General features: G+C 49.3%; 1 protein-coding gene across 1 annotated transcript in view; it reads left to right on the forward strand.

Annotated features, from left to right (window-relative positions):
* The window catches only part of LOC118367607 (protein PTHB1-like), a 211,946-nt gene that overhangs the window by 119,029 nt on the left and 72,983 nt on the right, over nucleotides 1-19,934 (forward strand). Inside the window, exon 21 of the mRNA XM_052494402.1 lies at nucleotides 2,154-2,273. Coding sequence (XP_052350362.1) covers nucleotides 2,154-2,273 — 120 coding nt within the window. The remainder of the gene's footprint in view (nucleotides 1-2,153; nucleotides 2,274-19,934) is intronic.

Consider the following 19,934-nt stretch of genomic DNA (forward strand, 5'->3'; position numbering starts at 1 on the left):
ACATTGTAGGATTTTTAATGAATTTATTTGCAAATTATGGTGGAAAATAAGTATTTGGTCACCTACAAACAAGCAAGATTTCTGGCTCTCACAGACCTGTAACTTCTTCTTTAAGAGGCTCCTCTGTCCACCACTCGTTACCTGTATTAATGGCACCTGTTTGAACTTGTTATCAGTATAAAAGCCACCTGTCCACAACCTCAGTCACACTCCAAACTCCACTATGGCCAAGACCAAAGAGCTGTCAAAGGAAACCAGAAACAAAATTGTAGACCTGCACCAGGCTGGGAAGACTGAATCTGCAATAGGTAAGCAGCTTGGTTTGAAGAAATCAACTGTGGGAGGAATTATTAGGAAATGGAAGATATACAAGACCACTGATAATCTCCTTCGATCTGGGGCTCCACGCAAGATCTCACCCTGTGGAGTCAAAATGATCACAAGAACGGTGAGCAAAAATCCCAGAACCACACGGGGGGACCTAGTGAATGACCTGCAGAGAGCTGGGACCAAAGTAACAAAGCCTACCATCAGTAACACACTACGCCGCCAGGGACTCAAATCCTGCAGTGCCAGATGTGTCCCCCTGCTTAAGCCAGTACATGTCCAGGCCTGTCTGAAGTTTGCTAGAGAGCATTTTGATGATCCAGAAGATGATTGGGAGAATGTCATATGGTCAGATTAAACCAAAATATAACTTTTTGGTAAAAACTCAACTCGTCGTTTTTGGAGGACAAAGAATGCATCCAAAGAACACCATATCTACTGTGAAGCATGGGGGTGGAAACATAATGCTTTGGGCCTGTTTTTCTGCAAAGGGACCAGGATGACTGATCCGTGTAAAGGAAAGAATGAATGGGGCCATGTATCGTGAGATTTTGAGTGAAAACCTCCTTCCATCAGCAAGGGCATTGAAGATGAAACGTGGCTGGGTCTTTCAGCATGACAATGATCCCAAACACACCGCCTGGGCAACGAAGGAGTGGCTTCGTAAGAAGCATTTCAAGGTCCTGGAGTGGCCTAGCCAGTCTCCAGATCTCAACCCCATAGAAAATCTTTGGAGGGAGTTGAAAGTCTGTGTTGCCCCAACAACAGCCCCAAAACATCACTGCTCTAGATGAGATATGCATGGAGGAATGGGCCAAAATACCAGCAACAGCGTGTGAAAACCCTTTGAAGACTTACAGAAAACATTTGACCTCTGTCATTGCCAACAAATGGTATAAAACAAGTAAGTATTGAGTATATATATAAGTATTGAGAAACTTTTGTTATTGACCAAATACTTATTTTCCACCATAATTTGCAAATAAATTCATCAAAAAATCCTACAATGTGATTTTCTGGATTTTTTTTTCTCATTTTGTCTGTCATAGTTGAAGTGTACCTATGATGAAAATTACAGGCCTCTGTCATCTTTTTAAGTGGGAGAACTTGCACAATTGGTGGCTGACTAAATACTTTTTTGCCCCACTGTACCTACACGTACGCTACGGTCACAAGATGCAGGCCTCTTTTTGTCCCTAGAATTTCTCAGGCAACACTTGGAGGCAGGGTTTTCTCCTATAAAGCTATATTTCTATGGAATGGTCTGTATATCCATGTGAGAGACAGAGACTTGGTCTCGACCTTTAAGTCTTTACTGAACACTCATCTCTTCAGTAGGTCCTATGATTGAGTGTAGTCTGGCCCAGGAGTGCGAAGGTGAACGGCAAGGCACTGGATTGATGAACCTGGCCCTGTCTCTGCCTGGCCACCGCTCAGAGCCTAGTTCCTCTCTAGGTTACTTCCTAGGTTCCTGCCTTTCTAGGGAGTTTTTCCTAGCCACCATGCTTCTACATCTGCATTGCTTGCTGTTTTGGATTTTTAGACTGGGTTCCAGTATAAGTACTTTGTGACATCTGCTGATGTAAAAAGGTTTTTATAAATACATTTGATTTGATGTCTCAAGGCTTAATAATCCCCTTCATCTAAGCTGATTTGAAGTCGATTTAGCAAGTGACATCAATAATGGATCAAGTCTTTCACTTGGATTCAGTCTGTCATGGAAAGAACATCATGTAAATAATGTTTTGTGCACTCATTGTATATCTCATGATAGGATTCAGTCTCTGTGATTGGCTGTTGATCATGCTCTTCTTCCTGTAACTCAGGGGGCTGTGAGCCAATCGCGGAGGCTGTTACGGACCTGGAGGAGCCGCCCCTGCAACAAGAGTCTGCCACCAAGTTCATCAAAAAGAAACAGCCGTCCAAGAAAGTCAAGTCCAAGACAGGTACGTCAAGGGATGGACACACACAAAGTCAGGACACATGGAAAGCTCATCCTTAGCTTGTGATTCACCCTCCTTTAGCTCATACTGTATAAGACTGGTCTCATGTCTGCTGGGGCTGTTCTTATGCTGTGTTTAGATCGTGCTGATGCTGGTCTCATATAAGGCTCACACTGAGCTCAAGCTCTGTTTGATGTCTCTCTCGCTTTCCTCTCTTCCATCTGGTTCTACTCCTCCCTCCATTCCTCCCTCCCTGATTGGCTGTAATAGCTGGCGAATTGCAATTTTTCTGATATTTTCTTTTCCTGAATTAAAACTGCAGTTAACTGAGGAGGAAAAGTTTTTATTTTTTTTCAACCTCAGAATGGGATGTTTTTCTCTGTTTAATTTCCAAACATAATTTGTTTTGACCCATTGTGTGTGTGTGTGTGTGTGTGTGTGTGTGTGTGTGTGTGTGTGTGTGTGTGTGTGTGTGTGTGTGTGTGTGTGTGTGTGTGTGTGTGTGTGTGTGTGTGTGTGTGTCTCAAATAAACAATCATAAGTCACAGACAGAAGGGAATTCCGCATTAAATTCCCATGTTGAGGAAATCTACTTAATTGAATAAATGAATGCAACAGACTGACAGCTCCTTCTGTAGCTGATGGATGTGAGAGGAGACTGCTGCACACACTGCTCTTTCGCCACTTAGACCCTCCTGGTTTGAATTGAGCACAAATCCATGTTTGTCCTTTCTAAGATGAAGTTGGAGGGCTTTGAGGAGCACTAAACATGAGTGGTTAGAAGTGAGCAGATGTTGTGTCGGCAGTCCATGTGCCATTTTGTGTGGTTAATCCACCCAGGCGTTGCCGCTAATGAGCTGAGCCCCACTGAGGAGGAGGTGTGGGAGACACAGACGGGCGACGCTTGGGGATCGTTAAGAACACACGCATGCACACTACACACTCAGACACACACACACACACACACTTCCTCTACATAAAGCCCACACACATACTCTGGGCACATGCATTTACATCAATAGGCTCGATCACACCCAGATACAATTGAACAACATGTATTTTTTCAGACCTATAGATCAAATGCCCGCCACGTGCACACAAAAGGAATGCGGTGCAATTACATATCCATTCCGCAAGCCAATTAAAAGAACCAGACCAAAAACACAGAGGAAAAACAAACAAACAAAAGACGTGCATTTCCCCTGTTAACCCTAATGAGAGAATACCACACAGACCACCACTCAACACACTGAGGTAAGACTCTGTGAAGTGGTTACACCATGATTCAGAGTTGCATTGGGTAGGCCATGTGATGGCTTTTCATGTATATGACTTAAGCCTTCCGCATGCTTCGGTTCGGGACACGGCTAGGCGAACCGAACGAGTGTGCTTGCATTCTCCTTTAAAAGACCTTCGCTTGAAAAACGATAAAAAAGCGGCAATAGTACTATTTTGTGTATTTTGAGACCCGTGGACAGTATACACTTCCTCAAAATAGTCAGAATTATTCTAAAATAACTCAAGAAACCTGCCATTCATTTTGATATTTCTGTCGGAGATCTTAGTCGCACAATTTTACATCTAACTAAGATGTTTGGTGCAGTATTTCCCAAGTGAAAAAAAGTGAATTAAAATTATTTGTCTCATTGAATGACAACAAACACTTCACTGAAGAATCCCTACTGTTCACCAATCACCAACATATTGGCGTAGACTTCGGCTTGCCTCGAGAGAAAAAATGTGTGTGCACGAACAGCCGAAAAAATGACTTTTCTAAAGACCAAAACAAACAAAAACGGAACAAAATGTTCTGAACTGTATCGGATGAGAAGCATGCGGACGTCTTTTCAAAAAGAGCAGTGAGATGGATGCTTCCCTTTCTAGAGTCATTGAGGGAGAGTGGCCCACTGAAGTGAGTGATGCCTGTTGTGGAGCAACCCATCTGGCCTCTATGGGGAATCAAATCAAACTTTATTTAGTGCATTTAAAATGGCGAAACACTTAATTTAAAAACTAAATGACAAAAGGGAAAGCAAACAGGAAGCCGTAAAGAGGATAAATAAAACACCATCAATAAAATCCCTTATTAAAGGCGCGGCTAAAAGCCCTGTGTCAGCTGTTCCATAACTGATGGACTCCGCCCCCCTGCCTTGGTTCTGCATCTAGGTACAAGCAAATAGGCTCCTTGGGAGCGAAGTGCCCTCACTGGGTTGTATGGAACAAGCATGCCTGTCAGATAACAGGGGGCAAGACCATGCAGTGCTTTAGAATTTAAGAGTAAGATTTTAAAATCCGACCGATACTTTACAGGCAACCAGTGTATTGCAGATAAAACTGGAGTGATGTGTTTGTGCCGCCTTGTGTTGGTTAAAATGCGAGCTGCAGTGTTCTGTACAAGTTGTACGCTTTTAATAGTAGAGTCTGAGCAGCTGGAAAGGAGGGCATTACAATAGTCTAATCTATGAGACTATGCAAATGCATGGACCAATTTTTCGTCATCTGGTTGAGATGAAGTGTCTAATTCTGGAAATGTTCCTGAGATGGAAGGATGTTGTTTTGGATATGCTTTTTATGTGGTTGTCAAAGGTTAGTCCAGGGTCAAAGGGAACACCAAGGTTTTTAACAACCATGTTTGGTGTGATGGGGCAACCATCAATGTTAAGAGTGAGGCCTGATACTTTATTTGTGAGTTTCTTGTGGCCAAGTAGCATGATTTCAGTCTTATCAGAGTTTAAATACAAGAAGTTTGTTTTTCATCCAACATCTGTGACGTAAGGCGGGCTGACTATTGATGTATCGTTTGGTTTAACTGATAAATACAACTGAGTGTCATCAGCATAGCAATGAATATGCATGTTGTGCTTACAGATGACATTCCCCAGGGCTAGCATGTGTAGTGAAAATAAAAGTGGTCCAAGCACAGAACCTTGAGGAACGCCAAATCCAACCTTGGAACTTTACTATTATCACCCAGCTGAACAAATTGATACCGCTCGGAAAGGTATAAATTGTTAGCCAGCTAAGAATCTGTCCTCGTAGACCAACCAAGTCTTCTAACCTCTTAATGAGGATAGCATGATCAATAGTGCCAAAGGTGCCAGCCTTAAATCTAAGAGAAAGAGAATAAAGACATGACCACGACCAGAGGACAGCAGTAGGTAATTTACTACTTTAAGGCACTAAAGTAAAACTGCAAAAAAATGTGGCAAAGAAATACATGCTTTGTCCTGAATACAAAGTGTTAAGTTTGGGGGAAATCCAACACAAAACATCACGGAGTACCACTCTTCATATTTTAATATAATATATAATAATAATAATAATAATAATAATAATAATAATAATATATGCCATTTAGCTGACGCTTTTATCCAAAGCGACTTACAGTCATGTGTGCATACATTCTACGTATGGGTGGTCCCGGGAATCGAACCCACTACCCTGGCGTTACAAGCGCCATGCTCTACCAACTGAGCCACAGAAGGACCACATCTGAAGCATGGTGGTGGCTGCATCATGTTATGGGTATGCTTGTCATCGCCAAGGACTAGGGAGGTTTATTTTTTATGAAAATAAACAGAATAGAGCTAACCACAGGATTTATTGGATTTTTTAGACATTTGGATTCATAGCGCTACTTGAATAGTGGATAGCCTACATGATGACTTGGTGACAGCCAAGTGTCTTTGAAAGTGTAATTGTCTTCGTGATGCTACCTGATTATTATCTTGCTCCCGTCTGAATTATCCTCCATCCTCTTCCTCCTCTTGTTTGAATCCCATCTTCTCCAAACAACCAGATCCCCATCCCATACCATGCTCCAAGGGTGGATGGGCTGCCTGGGGTTTACCACCGGCAATGGATATCTGTCCGTCTGAACGTTCCTGTGGGCTTTATAGCCCACCTGAGGGGCATCTCTCTCTCTCTCTCGGTCTCTGCCTCCCCTGTCCTCCCACTGTCAAACATCATAACAGAAAACTGAAATAGTCCCTAATTATTTTTGTTTGTAATGGAAATCTTCAGAGGATGGAACTGTGTGGTTTGGACCTAGAGAGAGAAGGCGCTCTGTCCAGGCATGTCCCTCTTACAACCAAACCACTGCCCATTAGGGAGTGTGAGAGAGAGGTGGAAAGAGAAGGACATCCAAACCAATTTACATATATGAACTCAGAGAGAATTTCCAGAATGGTGGGGGCACACAGCACACAGGCGAAAAGCAGAAGGGGCTAAATGAACAGATCAACTTACACCTCTACCTCCCTCCTTCACCGTAGATAAACCACACACACATTCTCCTACCTGTGGCAGACTTAAAGGTAATTAGGCTCCAACCAACCCCCATGTTAGGGTGCATGGGAGCCAGGAAGCACCTCTAGTACAGTTGAAAGGCTTCAAAAGGTGTCTTGGATAGAACTGTGTCGCTGCTCGCTCTCCTTCTCTTCTCTAGCGGCCTGGATGAAAGGGAGATGAAAGAGAGAGAGAGAGAGTGTCTCCTCTCTTCTTTCCTCCGAACCCCCCACAGCCCACCTGGAATCACAGGGACGCCACCTATCACACACGCACACACACACACACACACACACACACACACACACACACACACACACACACACACACACACACACACACACACACACACACACACACACACACACACACACACACGACATGTCACCAACATGCCCTCCCAACTTTCACTGAAGCAGTACTTTATTAAACAGTGGATCACTGAAAGTCTCCCTCGTTCCCTCCATCATAGAGAGGAGGAGGAGGGCGGGGTGTTTATGAGGTCAGCTCCTCTGAGGGCACAGCCCAAACTCAATTACCCCCTCCGAGTCAGTCTCAGCAGCCACACAATAGAGCTATTAGCCATTAGCATCATCCCATTCACATGGCCTCTACTGCTGCCTCAGACCTCACCATTCAATTACCTTACTGTCATCTACCAGCTACCACAAGTACAGGGCCACGAGGTTTGTTCCATTAGCCCCATATTATTATCCTTTTGCTGACGTGTTACACTCCTATTACTCAGAAGTGATTGTTATTTGACACGTCTCCTGTGACCAGACATTGACTGTTCTCCTCATACTACAGGCCCTGGAACAGTTTTCCTCATCCCCTCACTGTGTCTCCTGTGACCAGACATTGACTGTTCTCCTCATACTACAGGCCCTGGAACAGTTTTCCTCATCCCCTCACTGTGTCTCCTGTGACCAGACATTGACTGTTCTCCTCATACTACAGGCCCTGGAACAGTTTTCCTCATCCCCTCACTGTGTCTCCTGTGACCAGACATTGACTGTTCTCCTCATACTACAGGCCCTGGAACAGTTTTCCTCATCCCCTCACTGTGTCTCCTTGACCAGACATTCATCTCCTCATACTACAGGCCCTGGAACAGTTTTCCTCATCCCCCTCACTGTGTCTCCTGTGACCAGACATTGACTGTTCTCCTCATACTACAGGCCCTGGAACAGTTTTCCTCATCCCCTCACTGTGTCTCCTGTGACCAGACATTGACTGTTCTCCTCATACTACAGGCCCTGGAACAGTTTTCCTCATCCCCTCACTGTGTCTCCTGTGACCAGACATTGACTGTTCTCCTCATACTACAGGCCCTGGAACAGTTTTCCTCATCCCCTTACTGTGTCTCCTGTGACCAGACATTGACTGTTCTCCTCATACTACAGGCCCTGGAACAGTTTTCCTCATCCCCTCATTGTGTCTCCAAGGCTGTGACCAAAGTGTATGACCCATGGCTCACAGCTCGGCATGGGGGGACCAAACGCTTGTGCAGGCAGCTTTCTGGAAGGGAGTGGGGGGGTGCGCAAGCAGGTGTATTTGGAAGCGGGAATTTGGGTCTGTTTTATGCTTGTGTTTTTATTAATGGGGGCTGAGTAGGGAATAGAGAGGCCTTCGACGCCAGACCATCATGTCATACACATATAAACACACATACAAACACACCTTCCCATCTGTGAAGACTCTTAGAGATAAAGTGTGTGTTTTGTCCAAGTGTAAGTGTGTTTATGGTATGTGTGAGCATGTATAAACTCAGGAGCAGCATCGCCTGGGTAGTGGGGGCTCAGAGAGCGAGCCCAGGGGCTGCTGGAAGCATCCACGCTTTGGGATAGAAGAGGATACCAGCTTTCTTATGGTGTCTGACTGTTCCTGTCTCTGTCCGACTGTCTGTCTGCATGTCTGTGTCCACAACCACTAGATAGTGCTACAGAAGTTACAATGTCCTCCGTCTGTCAGTATATTTGTCATCAGATGATGTTTGTGATGGTGTACTGTAGATGGTTGTACAGTCTTTACATTGTGTAAGCCTTTAACCATCTGTTTATGAAGTACAGGAGGATGTAACTAGTAGATCGTGTTCTGGGCAGCAGTGAGCTACTGCTACAGTAGATGTGTTAGCAACTCCATATCAATGCCGCCGCTTTCCATGTGTTTAACACAGCTTCGCGCTGTGGTATTTTTGAACTCTTGGCTCCATTGATTGTAAATAATGTGATGCCTGGTGTTGTAATGTTTCCCTAATGTTTCTGTCCTGCTTCCTGTTATGTAATGGGTTATGTTTAGACCCACGCGGCTAATGCTAATGATGGAGTTGACGACAGTGCTCTAGACATGCGGGCAGTCAGGCAGGCCGGCTACCGGATTGGGTTGCGTTGATATAGATGGTGAGAGATGTTGTCGGCATGCTGGGCGAATGTCAGGAGATTTTGTGGATGTTGTGAGACTGCAGTGAAATGTAGAGTTTTTGAGACCATTGTGCGAATGGTGTGAGACTTTTGAGAAGTTACATTGCAAATAGTGCAAAATGTTTCTACTAATGTAGGACTGGGGTGTTTTAGACCGTTGAGAGACTGTATTGAGAATGTTGTGTCTTTGTTCAAGATCTGTTGTGAGACCTGTTGTCATGAAAACGTTATCGATGCGCCTCGAACCATAGAGGGTGATGTCATCCCACTCGTCTCCCACCCACTAGATCTTCAAATCAAATTTTATTTGTCACATACACATGGTTAGCAGATGTTAATGCGAGTGTAGCGAAATGCTTGTGCTTATAGTTCCGACCATGCAGTAATATCTAACAAGTAATCTAACAATTTCACAACAACTACCTTATTCACACAAGTGTAAATAAAAAGTGTACATAAAAATATATGGATGAGTGATCGCCGAACGGCATAAGCAAGATGCAGTAGATGGTATAGAGTACAGTATATACATATGAGATGAGTAATGTGTATAAACAGTATGTAGAGTGGCATTGTTTAAAGTGGCTAGTGATACATTTATTACATCCAATTTTTTATTATTAATGTGGCTTGAGATTTGAGTCAGTATGTTGGCAGCATCCACTCAATGTTAGTGATGGCTGTTTAACAGTCTGATGGGCCTTGAGATAGAAGCTGTTTTTCAGTCTCTCGGTCCCAGCTTTGATGCACCTGTACTGACCTCGCCTTCTGGATGATAACGGGGTGAACAGGCAGTGGCTCGGGTGGTAGTTGTCTTTGATGATCTTTTTGGCTTTCCTGTGACATCGGGTGGTGTAGGTGTCCTGGAGTTTGAGTGTTTTCGGTGACAAGCCAAATTTCTTCAACCCGACTCCATTCCTAACAAAATGAAGTCGTGGTCAGATTTTCCGAAAGGAGAGTGGGGGAGGGCTTTGTATGCGTTGCGGAAGTTAGAGTAACAATGATCCAGGGTTTTACCTGGGTCGCGCATTCGATATGCTGATAAAATGTAGGGAGCCTTGTTTTCAGATTAGCCTTGTTAAAATCCCCAGCTACAATAAATGCAACCTCAGGATATGTGGTTTAAGTTTACATAGAGTCCAATGAAGTTCTTTCAGGGCCGTCAATGTGTCTGCTTGGGGGGGATATACCCAACTGTGATTATTATCGAAGAGAATTCTTTATTATCTATCAGCCAATCAAGACACTGACTCTTACTTCCTTACTTCTTTTACTTCCTGTTCAATAGATATGCATAAAGTAAGATCTTAAGTTGATCCCCCTTTTGCAGGATAACATTCTTGCAATGTAGGAAATGTAAAACATGTCGTGTATTTGAGGTTTAAAAAGGCTTGTGAAGTTAGTCATTTTTACTTGGAAATTTCAGACTTGATTTTCCCTTACGAAAAATGTATCAACCCCCCCAAAAAAAGTCCATAAACTATAATCCACATAATATTTCACATTTCCTTTTGCTGCAGGATTATTTTCCTGCTGTAGCAAACTGGCTCAAATTAAGATCCTACATCTGTAAATAGTCCACATAGCAAGAATTTAAGAGGCTGAATCGTAGGCTCTTACATTTGACCTAACAATCAACCAATCAAATCTCAGATTCCATCAGTTGCCCAATCACAGGCCCTTCTCTGGCCCTTGTCACACAGTTTTCTTTCAGCTGTTTTTCTTATTTGTCCTCTTTTTTTTTTTTTTTTTTGTCAAAACATTGAGTTTAATCCCATGCTGTTCTCTCCCCCTCTATCAGAGCAAATCGGCACATCTATTCCATTTTGTCCACACATCCCATTAAAATCCCATTAACTCCAGTATTCCCGGGAACTCAGAGAGAGCGGGGAGAGACCAGGAGCTGCGGTAACCATGATAACCATCAGCAGCCATTCCCTCAGAGGTGGAAACACAGATGTGCCTCTTATTTCCCTGAATCCCGGTCAGCTAGCTAGCATGTGGGAAGGAGACAGTGTTTGTCCTGGAGTTTGCATTGTAGCCGTAGGGAATCTCCTTGAATGAAGGAATGAATGAATGCGCTTCCTTTGGGAATGTTTGGTTCGGATGGAGGGTTTCCAGTCTGCGAAACACTTCCAGTGCCGGGCAGCATATACATTCAATAGGATCCCAAAGGACATTAGGTTCAGCCATTCTGCTGAAGAATGTTGTACTGCTGTAATGGGTTGTGTTGAGGATGCCTGTTGTTGTTAAAAGTGGGCCCAGTATGAGTCTACACACTCGCATATGTGTGCAATATTTCTCTCTCTCTCTCTCACACACACACACACACACTTACCCACTCTGGGGTCCCATGTGCAGAGTATCCCTTTTCTAAATAAAACAAGTTTGCAGGGAAGTAGGCCCTAGACAGGGGCAGGGGCGGGAGTTTGCTCTGTAATAAAAGCTGCTATCGTTTGACAAGTTGTGCTTTTAACAGGAGACCTTTTAATTTTTGCGAGAAGGAAGCAATGAATTGTAAAGTATACTTTTCCAGAGCTGGGCCGTTAAGTGTGCCGTGTACACCACTGCTCACGGGAACGGCCCCGGCAATGGTTAACACATGTTATGTCTTTCTCCAGTCTCTTCAAGTTTCTCTCTCTCTCTCTCTCTCGCTCTCTCGCTCTCTCGCTCTCTCGCTCTCTCTCTCTCTCTCTCTCTCTCTCTCTCTCTCTCACGCACGCTCTCTCTCTCTCTCTCTCTCTCTCTCTCTCTCTCTCTCTCTCTCTCTCTCTCTCTCTCTCTCGCTCTCTCTCTCTCTCTCTCTCTCTCTCTCTCTCTCTCTCTCTCTCTCTCTCTCTCGCACTCTCTCTCTCTCTGCGCTCTCTCTCTCGTCGCACGCTCTCTGCGCTCTCTCGCTCTCTCTCGTGCACTCTCTCTCGTGCTCTCTGTCTCGCTCTCTCTCGTGCTCTCTGTCTCGTGCTCTCTGTCTCGCTCTCTCTCGTGCTCTCTGTCTCGCTCTCTCGCGCTCTGTCTCGCTCTCTCGCGCTCTGTCTCGCTCTCTCGCACTCTGTCTCGCTCTCTCTGTGTAGTTTCTCTAGTTTCAGTCTTGCTGTATCTCTCTGTCAATATGTCATTTCACCATTCATTATAAATCTCTCTTTCCAGCTCTCTCTTCTCTAAAAGCCCCTTTCCATCTGACGTAACAACAACTGTGTGTGTGTGTGATGAGCAATGTCAGTCTGGCCATCCTGGTTTATAAGAGGAGACGTGTCAATTTGTATGGGGGGGGGGCAGAGAGCAGGTCAGGGGTGAGGGGTTAGGTGGTGGGTAATCGTCAGCTGTCACTTGCTATAAGACAATTCTCTGCGGACACACACACACACCCCGCTGGTCCAATATCCTCAACACCCCAACGAGCCCCCAAAGCCTCACCAGCAACCTCTGTATTGCCCTGGTGCCTTGGCCAAGGCCTATGTGTTGACATTGAGGTTTGTTTAGGACCGGAGGAGGAGGGAGGCAGGAGGAACAGGAGATATGGGGTGAAGGGAGGGAACAGAGAGGAGTAGGAAGGAGTAAAGGAGGAAAAGAGTGATGGTCCAAAGCAGGAGGCCAGTCCAGATGTGGAGAGTTTTACAGTACGACCCCATCGCCATGGGGACCCACTAAGGTCAAAGTTCATGGAGTAAAAAGCTCTATTGGGGAGTGTTCAAAATATCAGCCTGTTTGGACCGCTAACTCTTTCTCTGTCTCTCTATCTCTCTCATGCTCTTTCTCTCAGTGCCCATTCCTTGCTTTCCCACTGCCTCCCACGCACACTTCCCCACTTTCTCATCTTCCACAATTTCCCATGCACTTTACCTCCTTCTTCCCCCTTAGCTCCTCTCTCCCCTTCCTCTCTCTTCTCAGAGCTCTCCTTGTGTGTGATCACAGTGGACATGATTTGTTTCCTTCATTAGTCCTGTAGAGGCTGGGCTGTGCCCCATGGCAAATATTGAGCCATGGAAATGAGAGCCATTTCCAGGTACACATACACATACACACACATACACACAGCACATAAACTCCGACCCAACACACATACAGACACACGTACACACACGTGCCAAGAGCCGTGTGGATGGCAGGCCCTGTCGGCACATGACATTAATTGCATTAATTCATTAGACTTGATGAGCACCAACTGTGCAAACCAAAGAGGAAACCTAAGAGTGACACAGGGAGAACGTTGGGGAAACGCTGGCAGGAAAACACTGGGGAGGTTCCCTTCTCTCTCTGTGGCTGGCTGCCATGGGCCAGTGTCTGGGACAGAGGGCTCTGTGAGAATCTGCAGGGTCACACACACGCACAGTGTCATGCATGTTCTTACCAAAGCTTCCTTGACCTGGCCCAGTCTCTTACTCTGAAACTGATGCCACACACAACTATTACTTACCCACTTCAATGATACACACGCACGCACGCACGCACGCACGCACACACACACACACACACACACACACACACACACACACACACACACACACACACACTGGCTACTGACTCATGGGGACTTTGTGGTATGTACACAGACACACACACATATACTGAGATCAGGGTTGTTGTCTGTGCTGGTAGAGCTGGGTAAGGGTTGAGTGTAACGTAGTGTGTTATGTCCACTCTGTCCCCTCTACAATCACTTCCTGTGTGTTGAAGTCTGGCTGTCCTTTGTTCTGTCTAAATCTCTCTTCCTGCCCCATCCTGATCCTGCCCACCCCACCCTACTGCAGGACAGGTCAGCACATCTCACTGTGTGTGTGTGTGTGTGTGTGTGTGTGTGTGTGTGTGTGTGTGTGTGTGTGTGGGGGGGGGGTAGGTTACATGTGTACACGGGCAAACACACCCAACACATGGACAATGTCAAGCTGATAAGTATGAGCTCTCTGAAAAACAGTCACTCTCTCTCTCACACCCATAAGAGACATGGTTACTCTCTGTTGAGTTAGGGAAACTTCCTCTGATAGAGGCTCTGTCTCTCTCTCTATACACACACACACACACACACACACACTGCTATTTTTTCCATAGTTTGTGGTGAGGGGAGTTATGTGCTGATGTTTATAGCAGTGTGTGTGTGTGTGTGTGTGTGTGTGTGTGTGTGTGTGTGTGTGTGTGTGTGTGTGTGTGTGTGTGTGTGACACTGTCTCGTGGAATGGAAGGAGGTTTCTTGGAAGCACTGGGTCTGGGTTCTCCTGTGGGTGGAATAATATGGCTGTTTTGAGTGTTTGTGTGTGTGTGTGTCTGGGTGTGTGTGTCTTTACTTAACTAGGCAAGTCAGTTAAGAACAAATTCATATTTACAATGACAGCCTAGGAACAGTGGGTTAACTGCCTTGTTCAGGGGCAGAACGACAAATTTTTACCTCGTCAGCTCGGGGATTCAATCTCGCAACCTTCCGGCTACTGGCCCAATGCTCTAACCACTAGGCTACCTGCAGTCTGTCTGTGCGTGCGTAGGTGGTAGTGTTTCTATAAACAAGTACACACACTTGTACACTTGCCTGTACACTTACCTGTTCAATTCCCTGCCCCCCATTAGTACGTCTCACATCAGTGAGGTATTATATACTGTCGTCACTCAACAGAGACCTCTATTAAAGCAGCCACCCAGTTCTAACCACTGGAATGCTATCTTGTGTTCTCTGCTGTCTGAACTAAGTCTGCTGTTCATGTCCATAGGTGTTATGCAAGTATATCAATACTGTGGATGTAGCCTACAGCACTGTTTCCCAACTCCAGTCCTCCAGTACCTCCAGTCCTCCAGTACCTCCGGTCCTCCAATACCTCCAGTTCCCCAGTCCTCCAGTCCTCCAGTCCCCCAGTCCTCCAGTCCCCCAGTACCTCCAGTCCTCCAGTCCTCCAGTATCTCCGGTCCTCCAGTACCTCCAGTCCTCCGGTCCTCCAGTTCCCCCGGTCCTTCAGTCCCCCAGTCCTCCAGTACCTCCAGTCCTCCGGTCCTCCAGTACCTCCAGTCCCCCGGTCCTCCAGTTCCCCCGGTCCTTCAGTCCTCCAGTACCTCCAGTCCCCCAGTCCTCTGGTCCCCCAGTCCTCCGGTCCCCCAGTCCTCTGGTCCCCCAGTCCTCCAGCACCTCCAGTACCTCCAGTCCCCCGGTCCTCCAGTACCTCCGGTCCCCCAGTCCTCTGATCCTCCAGTCCTCCCGTACCTCCAGTCCACCAGTACCTCCAGTACCTCTGATCCCCCGGTCCTCTGATCCCCCAGTCCCCCAGTTCCTCCAGTCCTCCGGTCCTCCAGTACCTCCAGACCCCCAGTCCTCCGGTCCTCCAGTCCCCCAGTCCTCCAGTACCTCCAGTCCTCCGGTCCCCCAGTCCTCCAGTCCCCCGGTCCTCCAGTCCCCCGGTCCTCCAGTCCCCCGGTCCTCCAGTCCCCCGGTCCTCCAGTCCCCCGGTCCTCCAGTCCCCCGGTCCTCCAGTCCCCCGGTACCTCCGGTCCTCCAGTACCTCCAGTCCCCCGGTCCTCCAGTTCCCCCGGTCCTCCAGTCCCCCAGTCCTCCAGTACCTCCAGTCCTCCGGTCCTCCAGTCCCCCAGTCCTCCAGTCCTCCGGTCCTCCAGTCCCCCAGTACCTCCAGTACCTCCAGTCCTCCAGTCCCCCAGTCCTCCGGTCCTCCAGTCCTCCGGTCCTCCAGTACCTCCGGTCCCCCAGTCCTCCAGTACCTCCAGTCCTCCGGTCCTCCAGTACCCCCAGTCCTCCAGTACCTCCGGTCCTCCAGTCCCCCAGTCCTCCAGTCCCCCAGTCCTCCAGGTCCTCCAGTCCTCCAGTACCTCCAGTCCCCCAGTCCTCCGGTCCCCCAGTCCTCCAGCACCTCCAGTCCTCCAGTACCTCCAGTCCCCCGGTCCTCCAGTACCTCCAGTCCCCCAGTACCTCCAGTCCTCTGATCCTCCAGTCCTCCCGTACCTCCAGTCCCCCGGTACTCCCGTACCTCCAGTCCTCCAGTACCTCTGATCCCCCGGTCCTCTGATCCCCCGGTCCTCTGATCCCCCGGTCCTCTGGTCCCCCGGTCCTCTGGTCCCCCGGTCCTCTGATCCCCCGGTCCTCTGGTCCCCCGGTCCTCTGGTCCCCCGGTCCTCCAGTACCTCCGGTCCCCCAGTCCTCTGGTCTCCCAGTCCTCCAGTCTCCCGGTCCCCCAGTCCTCCGGTACCTCCAGTCCTCCGGTACCTCCAGTCCTCCGGTACCTCCAGTCCTCCAGTACCTCCAGTCCTCCGGTACCTCCAGTTCCTAGTACTAGGGAGGGAGGGAGGGAGGGAGGGAGGACAGTACTCGGGAGGGTGGGAGCGAGGACAGTACTAGGGAGGGAGGGAGCGAGGACAGTATGAGGGAGGGAGGAGGGAGGACAGTCCTAGGGAGGGAGGGAGGGAGGGAGGGAGGGAGGGAGGGAGGGAGGACAGTACTAGGGAGGGAGGGAGGGAGGGAGGACAATCCTAGGGAGGGAGGGAGGGAGGGAGGAAGGACAGTACGAGGGAGGGAGGGATGGAGGACAGTACTAGGGAGGGAGGGAGGGAGGACAGTACTAGGGAGGGAGGACAGTACTAGGGAGGGAGGACAGTACTAGGGAGTGAGTGAGTGAGTGAGTGAGTGAGTGAGTGAGTGAGTGAGGACAGTACTAGGGAGGGAGGACAGTACTAGGGAGGGAGGGAGGGAGGACAGTACTAGGGAGGGAGGGAGGACAGTACTAGGGAGGGAGGGAGGACAGTACTGGGGAGGGAGGAAGGACAGTACGAGGGAGGGAGGGAGGACAGTACTAGGGAGGAGGGAGGGAGCGAGGACAGTACTAGGGAGGGAGCGAGGACAGTACTAGGGAGGGAGGGAAGACAGTAATAGGGATGGAGGGAGCGAGGACAGTATGAGGGAGGGAGCGAGGACAGTACTAGGGAGGGAGGGAGGACAGTACTAGGGAGGGAGGGAGGACAGTACTAGGGAGGGAGGGTGGGAGGAAGGACAGTACGAGGGAGGACAGTACTAGGGAGGGAGGGAGGGAGGGAGGACAGTACTAGGGAGGGAGGGAGGGAGGACAGTACTAGGGAGGGAGGGAGGGAGGACAGTACTAGGGAGGGGGGGAGGGAGCGAGGACAGTACTAGGGAGGGAGGGAGGGAGGACAGTACTAGGGAGGGAGGGAGGGAGGACAGTACTAGGGAGGGAGGGAGGGAGGACAGTACTAGGGAGGGAGGGAGGGAGGACAGTATGAGGGAGGGAGCGAGGACAGTATGAGGGAGGGAGCGAGGACAGTACTAGGGAGGAAGGGAGCGAGGACAGTACTAGGGAGGGGGGGAGCGAGGACAGTACGAGGGAGGGAGGACAGTACTAGGGAGGGAGGACAGTACTAGGGAGGGAGGGAGGACAGTACTAGGGAGGGGGCGAGGACAGTACGAGGGAGGGAGGGAGGGAGGACAGTACTAGGGAAGGAGGGAGGACAGTACTAGGGAAGGAGGGAGGACAGTACTAGGGAAGGAGGGAGGACAGTACTAGGGAGGGAGGGTGGGAGGAAGGACAGTACGAGGGAGGGAGGGAGGACAGTACTAGGGAGGGAGGGAGGGAGGACAGTACTAGGGAGGGAGGACAGTACTAGTGAGTGAGTGAGTGAGTGAGTGAGTGAGTGAGTGAGTGAGTGAGTGAGTGAGTGAGTGAGTGAGTGAGTGAGGACAGTACTAGGGAGGGAGGACAGTACTAGGGAGGGAGGGAGGGAGGACAGTACTAGGGAGGGAGGACAGTACTAGGGAGGGAGGGAGGGAGGACAGTACTAGGGAGGGAGGGAGGACAGTACTAGGGAGGGAGGGAGGGAGGAAGGACAGTACGAGGGAGGGAGGGAGGACAGTACTAGGGAGGGAGGGAGGGAGCGAGGACAGTACTAGGGAGGGAGCGAGGACAGTACTAGGGAGGGAGGGAAGACAGTACTAGGGATGGAGGGAGCGAGGACAGTATGAGGGAGGGAGCGAGGACAGTACTAGGGAGGGAGGGAGGACAGTACTAGGGAGGGAGGGAGGACAGTACTAGGGAGGGAGGGTGGGAGGAAGGACAGTACGAGGGAGGACAGTACTAGGGAGGGAGGGAGGGAGGGAGGACAGTACTAGGGAGGGAGGGAGGGAGGACAGTACTAGGGAGGGAGGGAGGGAGGACAGTACTAGGGAGGGAGGGAGGGAGCGAGGACAGTACTAGGGAGGGAGGGAGGGAGGACAGTACTAGGGAGGGAGGGAGGGAGGACAGTACTAGGGAGGGAGGGAGGGAGGACAGTACTAGGGAGGGAGGGAAGACAGAATGAGGGAGGGAGCGAGGACAGTATGAGGGAGGGAGGACAGTACTAGGGAGGAAGGGAGCGAGGACAGTACTAGGGAGGGGGAGCGAGGACAGTACGAGGGAGGGAGGACAGTACTAGGGAGGGAGGACAGTACTAGGGAGGGAGGGAGGACAGTACTAGGGAGGGGGGGAGGACAGTACGAGGGAGGGAGGGAGGACAGTACTAGGGAAGGAGGGAGGACAGTACTAGGGAAGGAGGGAGGACAGTACTAGGGAAGGAGGGAGGACAGTACTAGGGAGGGAGGGAGGACAGTACTAGGGAGGGAGCGAGGACAGTACGAGGGAGGGAGGGAGGACAGTACGAGGGAGGGAGGGAGGACAGTGGGAGGGAGGGAGGACAGTACTAGGGAGGGAGGGAGGACAGTACTAGGGAGGGAGGGAGGGAGGACAGTACGAGACAGTACGAGGGGAGGGAGGGAGGGAGGACAGTACTAGGGAGGGAGGGAGGACAGTACTAGGGAGGGAGGGAGGACAGTACTAGGGAGGGAGGGAGGACAGTACTAGGGAGGGAGGGAGGACGGTACTGGGGAGGGAGGGAGGACGGTACTAGGGAGGGAGGGAGGACGGTACTAGGGAGGGAGGGAGGACGGTACTAGGGAGGGAGGACGGTACTAGGGAGGGAGGACGGTACTATGGAGGGAGGACAGCTCTATGGTAGGATCGAGGACGGTACTAAGGGAGGATGACAGTTCTAGGGTGGGAGGGAGGACAGGTCGAGGGAGGGAGGGAGGACAGTACTAGGGTGGGAGGATGGTTTTAGGGAGGGAGGACAGTACTATGGTGGGAGGACAGCACTAAGGGAGGGAGGGAGGATGGTACTAGGGTGGGAGAGAGGACGGTACTAGGGTGGGAGGGAGGACAGTTGTAACGCAAAAAGAGACCAGTTGTCACTCACATAGGGACCTCTCTTACCTCAGAGGCTGTGTTTACACAGGCAGCTCAATTATTGGCAAAAGAGTTGATCTGATTGGTCAAAGGACCAATTTGTGAAAAATATCAGAATTGGGCTGCCTGAATAAATGCAGCTTGAATACCACATTGAGATTTATGGGTCGTTTGGTTCGTGTGTGTGTAACGGATGTGAAACGGCTAGCTTAGTTAGCGGTGCGCGCTAAATAGCGTTTCAATCGGTTACGTCACTAGCTCTGAGACCTTGAAGTAGTAGTTCCCCTTGCTTTGCAAGGGCCGCGGCTTTGTGGAGCGATGGGTAACGATGCTTCGAGGGTGACTGTTGTCGATGTGTGCAGAGGGTCCCTGGTTCGCACCCGGGTATGGGCGAGGGGACGGTTTAAAATTATACTGTTACATTGGTGCCGTGACCCGGATTACTGGTTGCTGCGGAAAAGGAGGAAGGTCAAAAGGGGGTGAGTGTAACGGATGTGAAACAGCTAGCTTAGTTATCGGTGCGCGCTAAATAGCGTTTCAATCGGTTACGTCACTAGCTCTGAGACCTTGAAGTAGTAGTTCCCCTTGCTCTGCAAGGGCCGCGGCTTTTGTGGAGCGATGGGTAACGATGCTTCGAGGGTGACTGTTGTCGATGTGTGCAGAGGGTCCCTGGTTCACGCCCGGGTATGGGCGAGGGGACGGTTTAAAATTATACTGTTACATGTGTAAGAGATATGAACTTG

This window comes from Oncorhynchus keta, chromosome 34 (assembly GCF_023373465.1).
Source record: "Oncorhynchus keta strain PuntledgeMale-10-30-2019 chromosome 34, Oket_V2, whole genome shotgun sequence".
NCBI classification, from domain to species: Eukaryota; Metazoa; Chordata; class Actinopteri; order Salmoniformes; family Salmonidae; genus Oncorhynchus; species Oncorhynchus keta.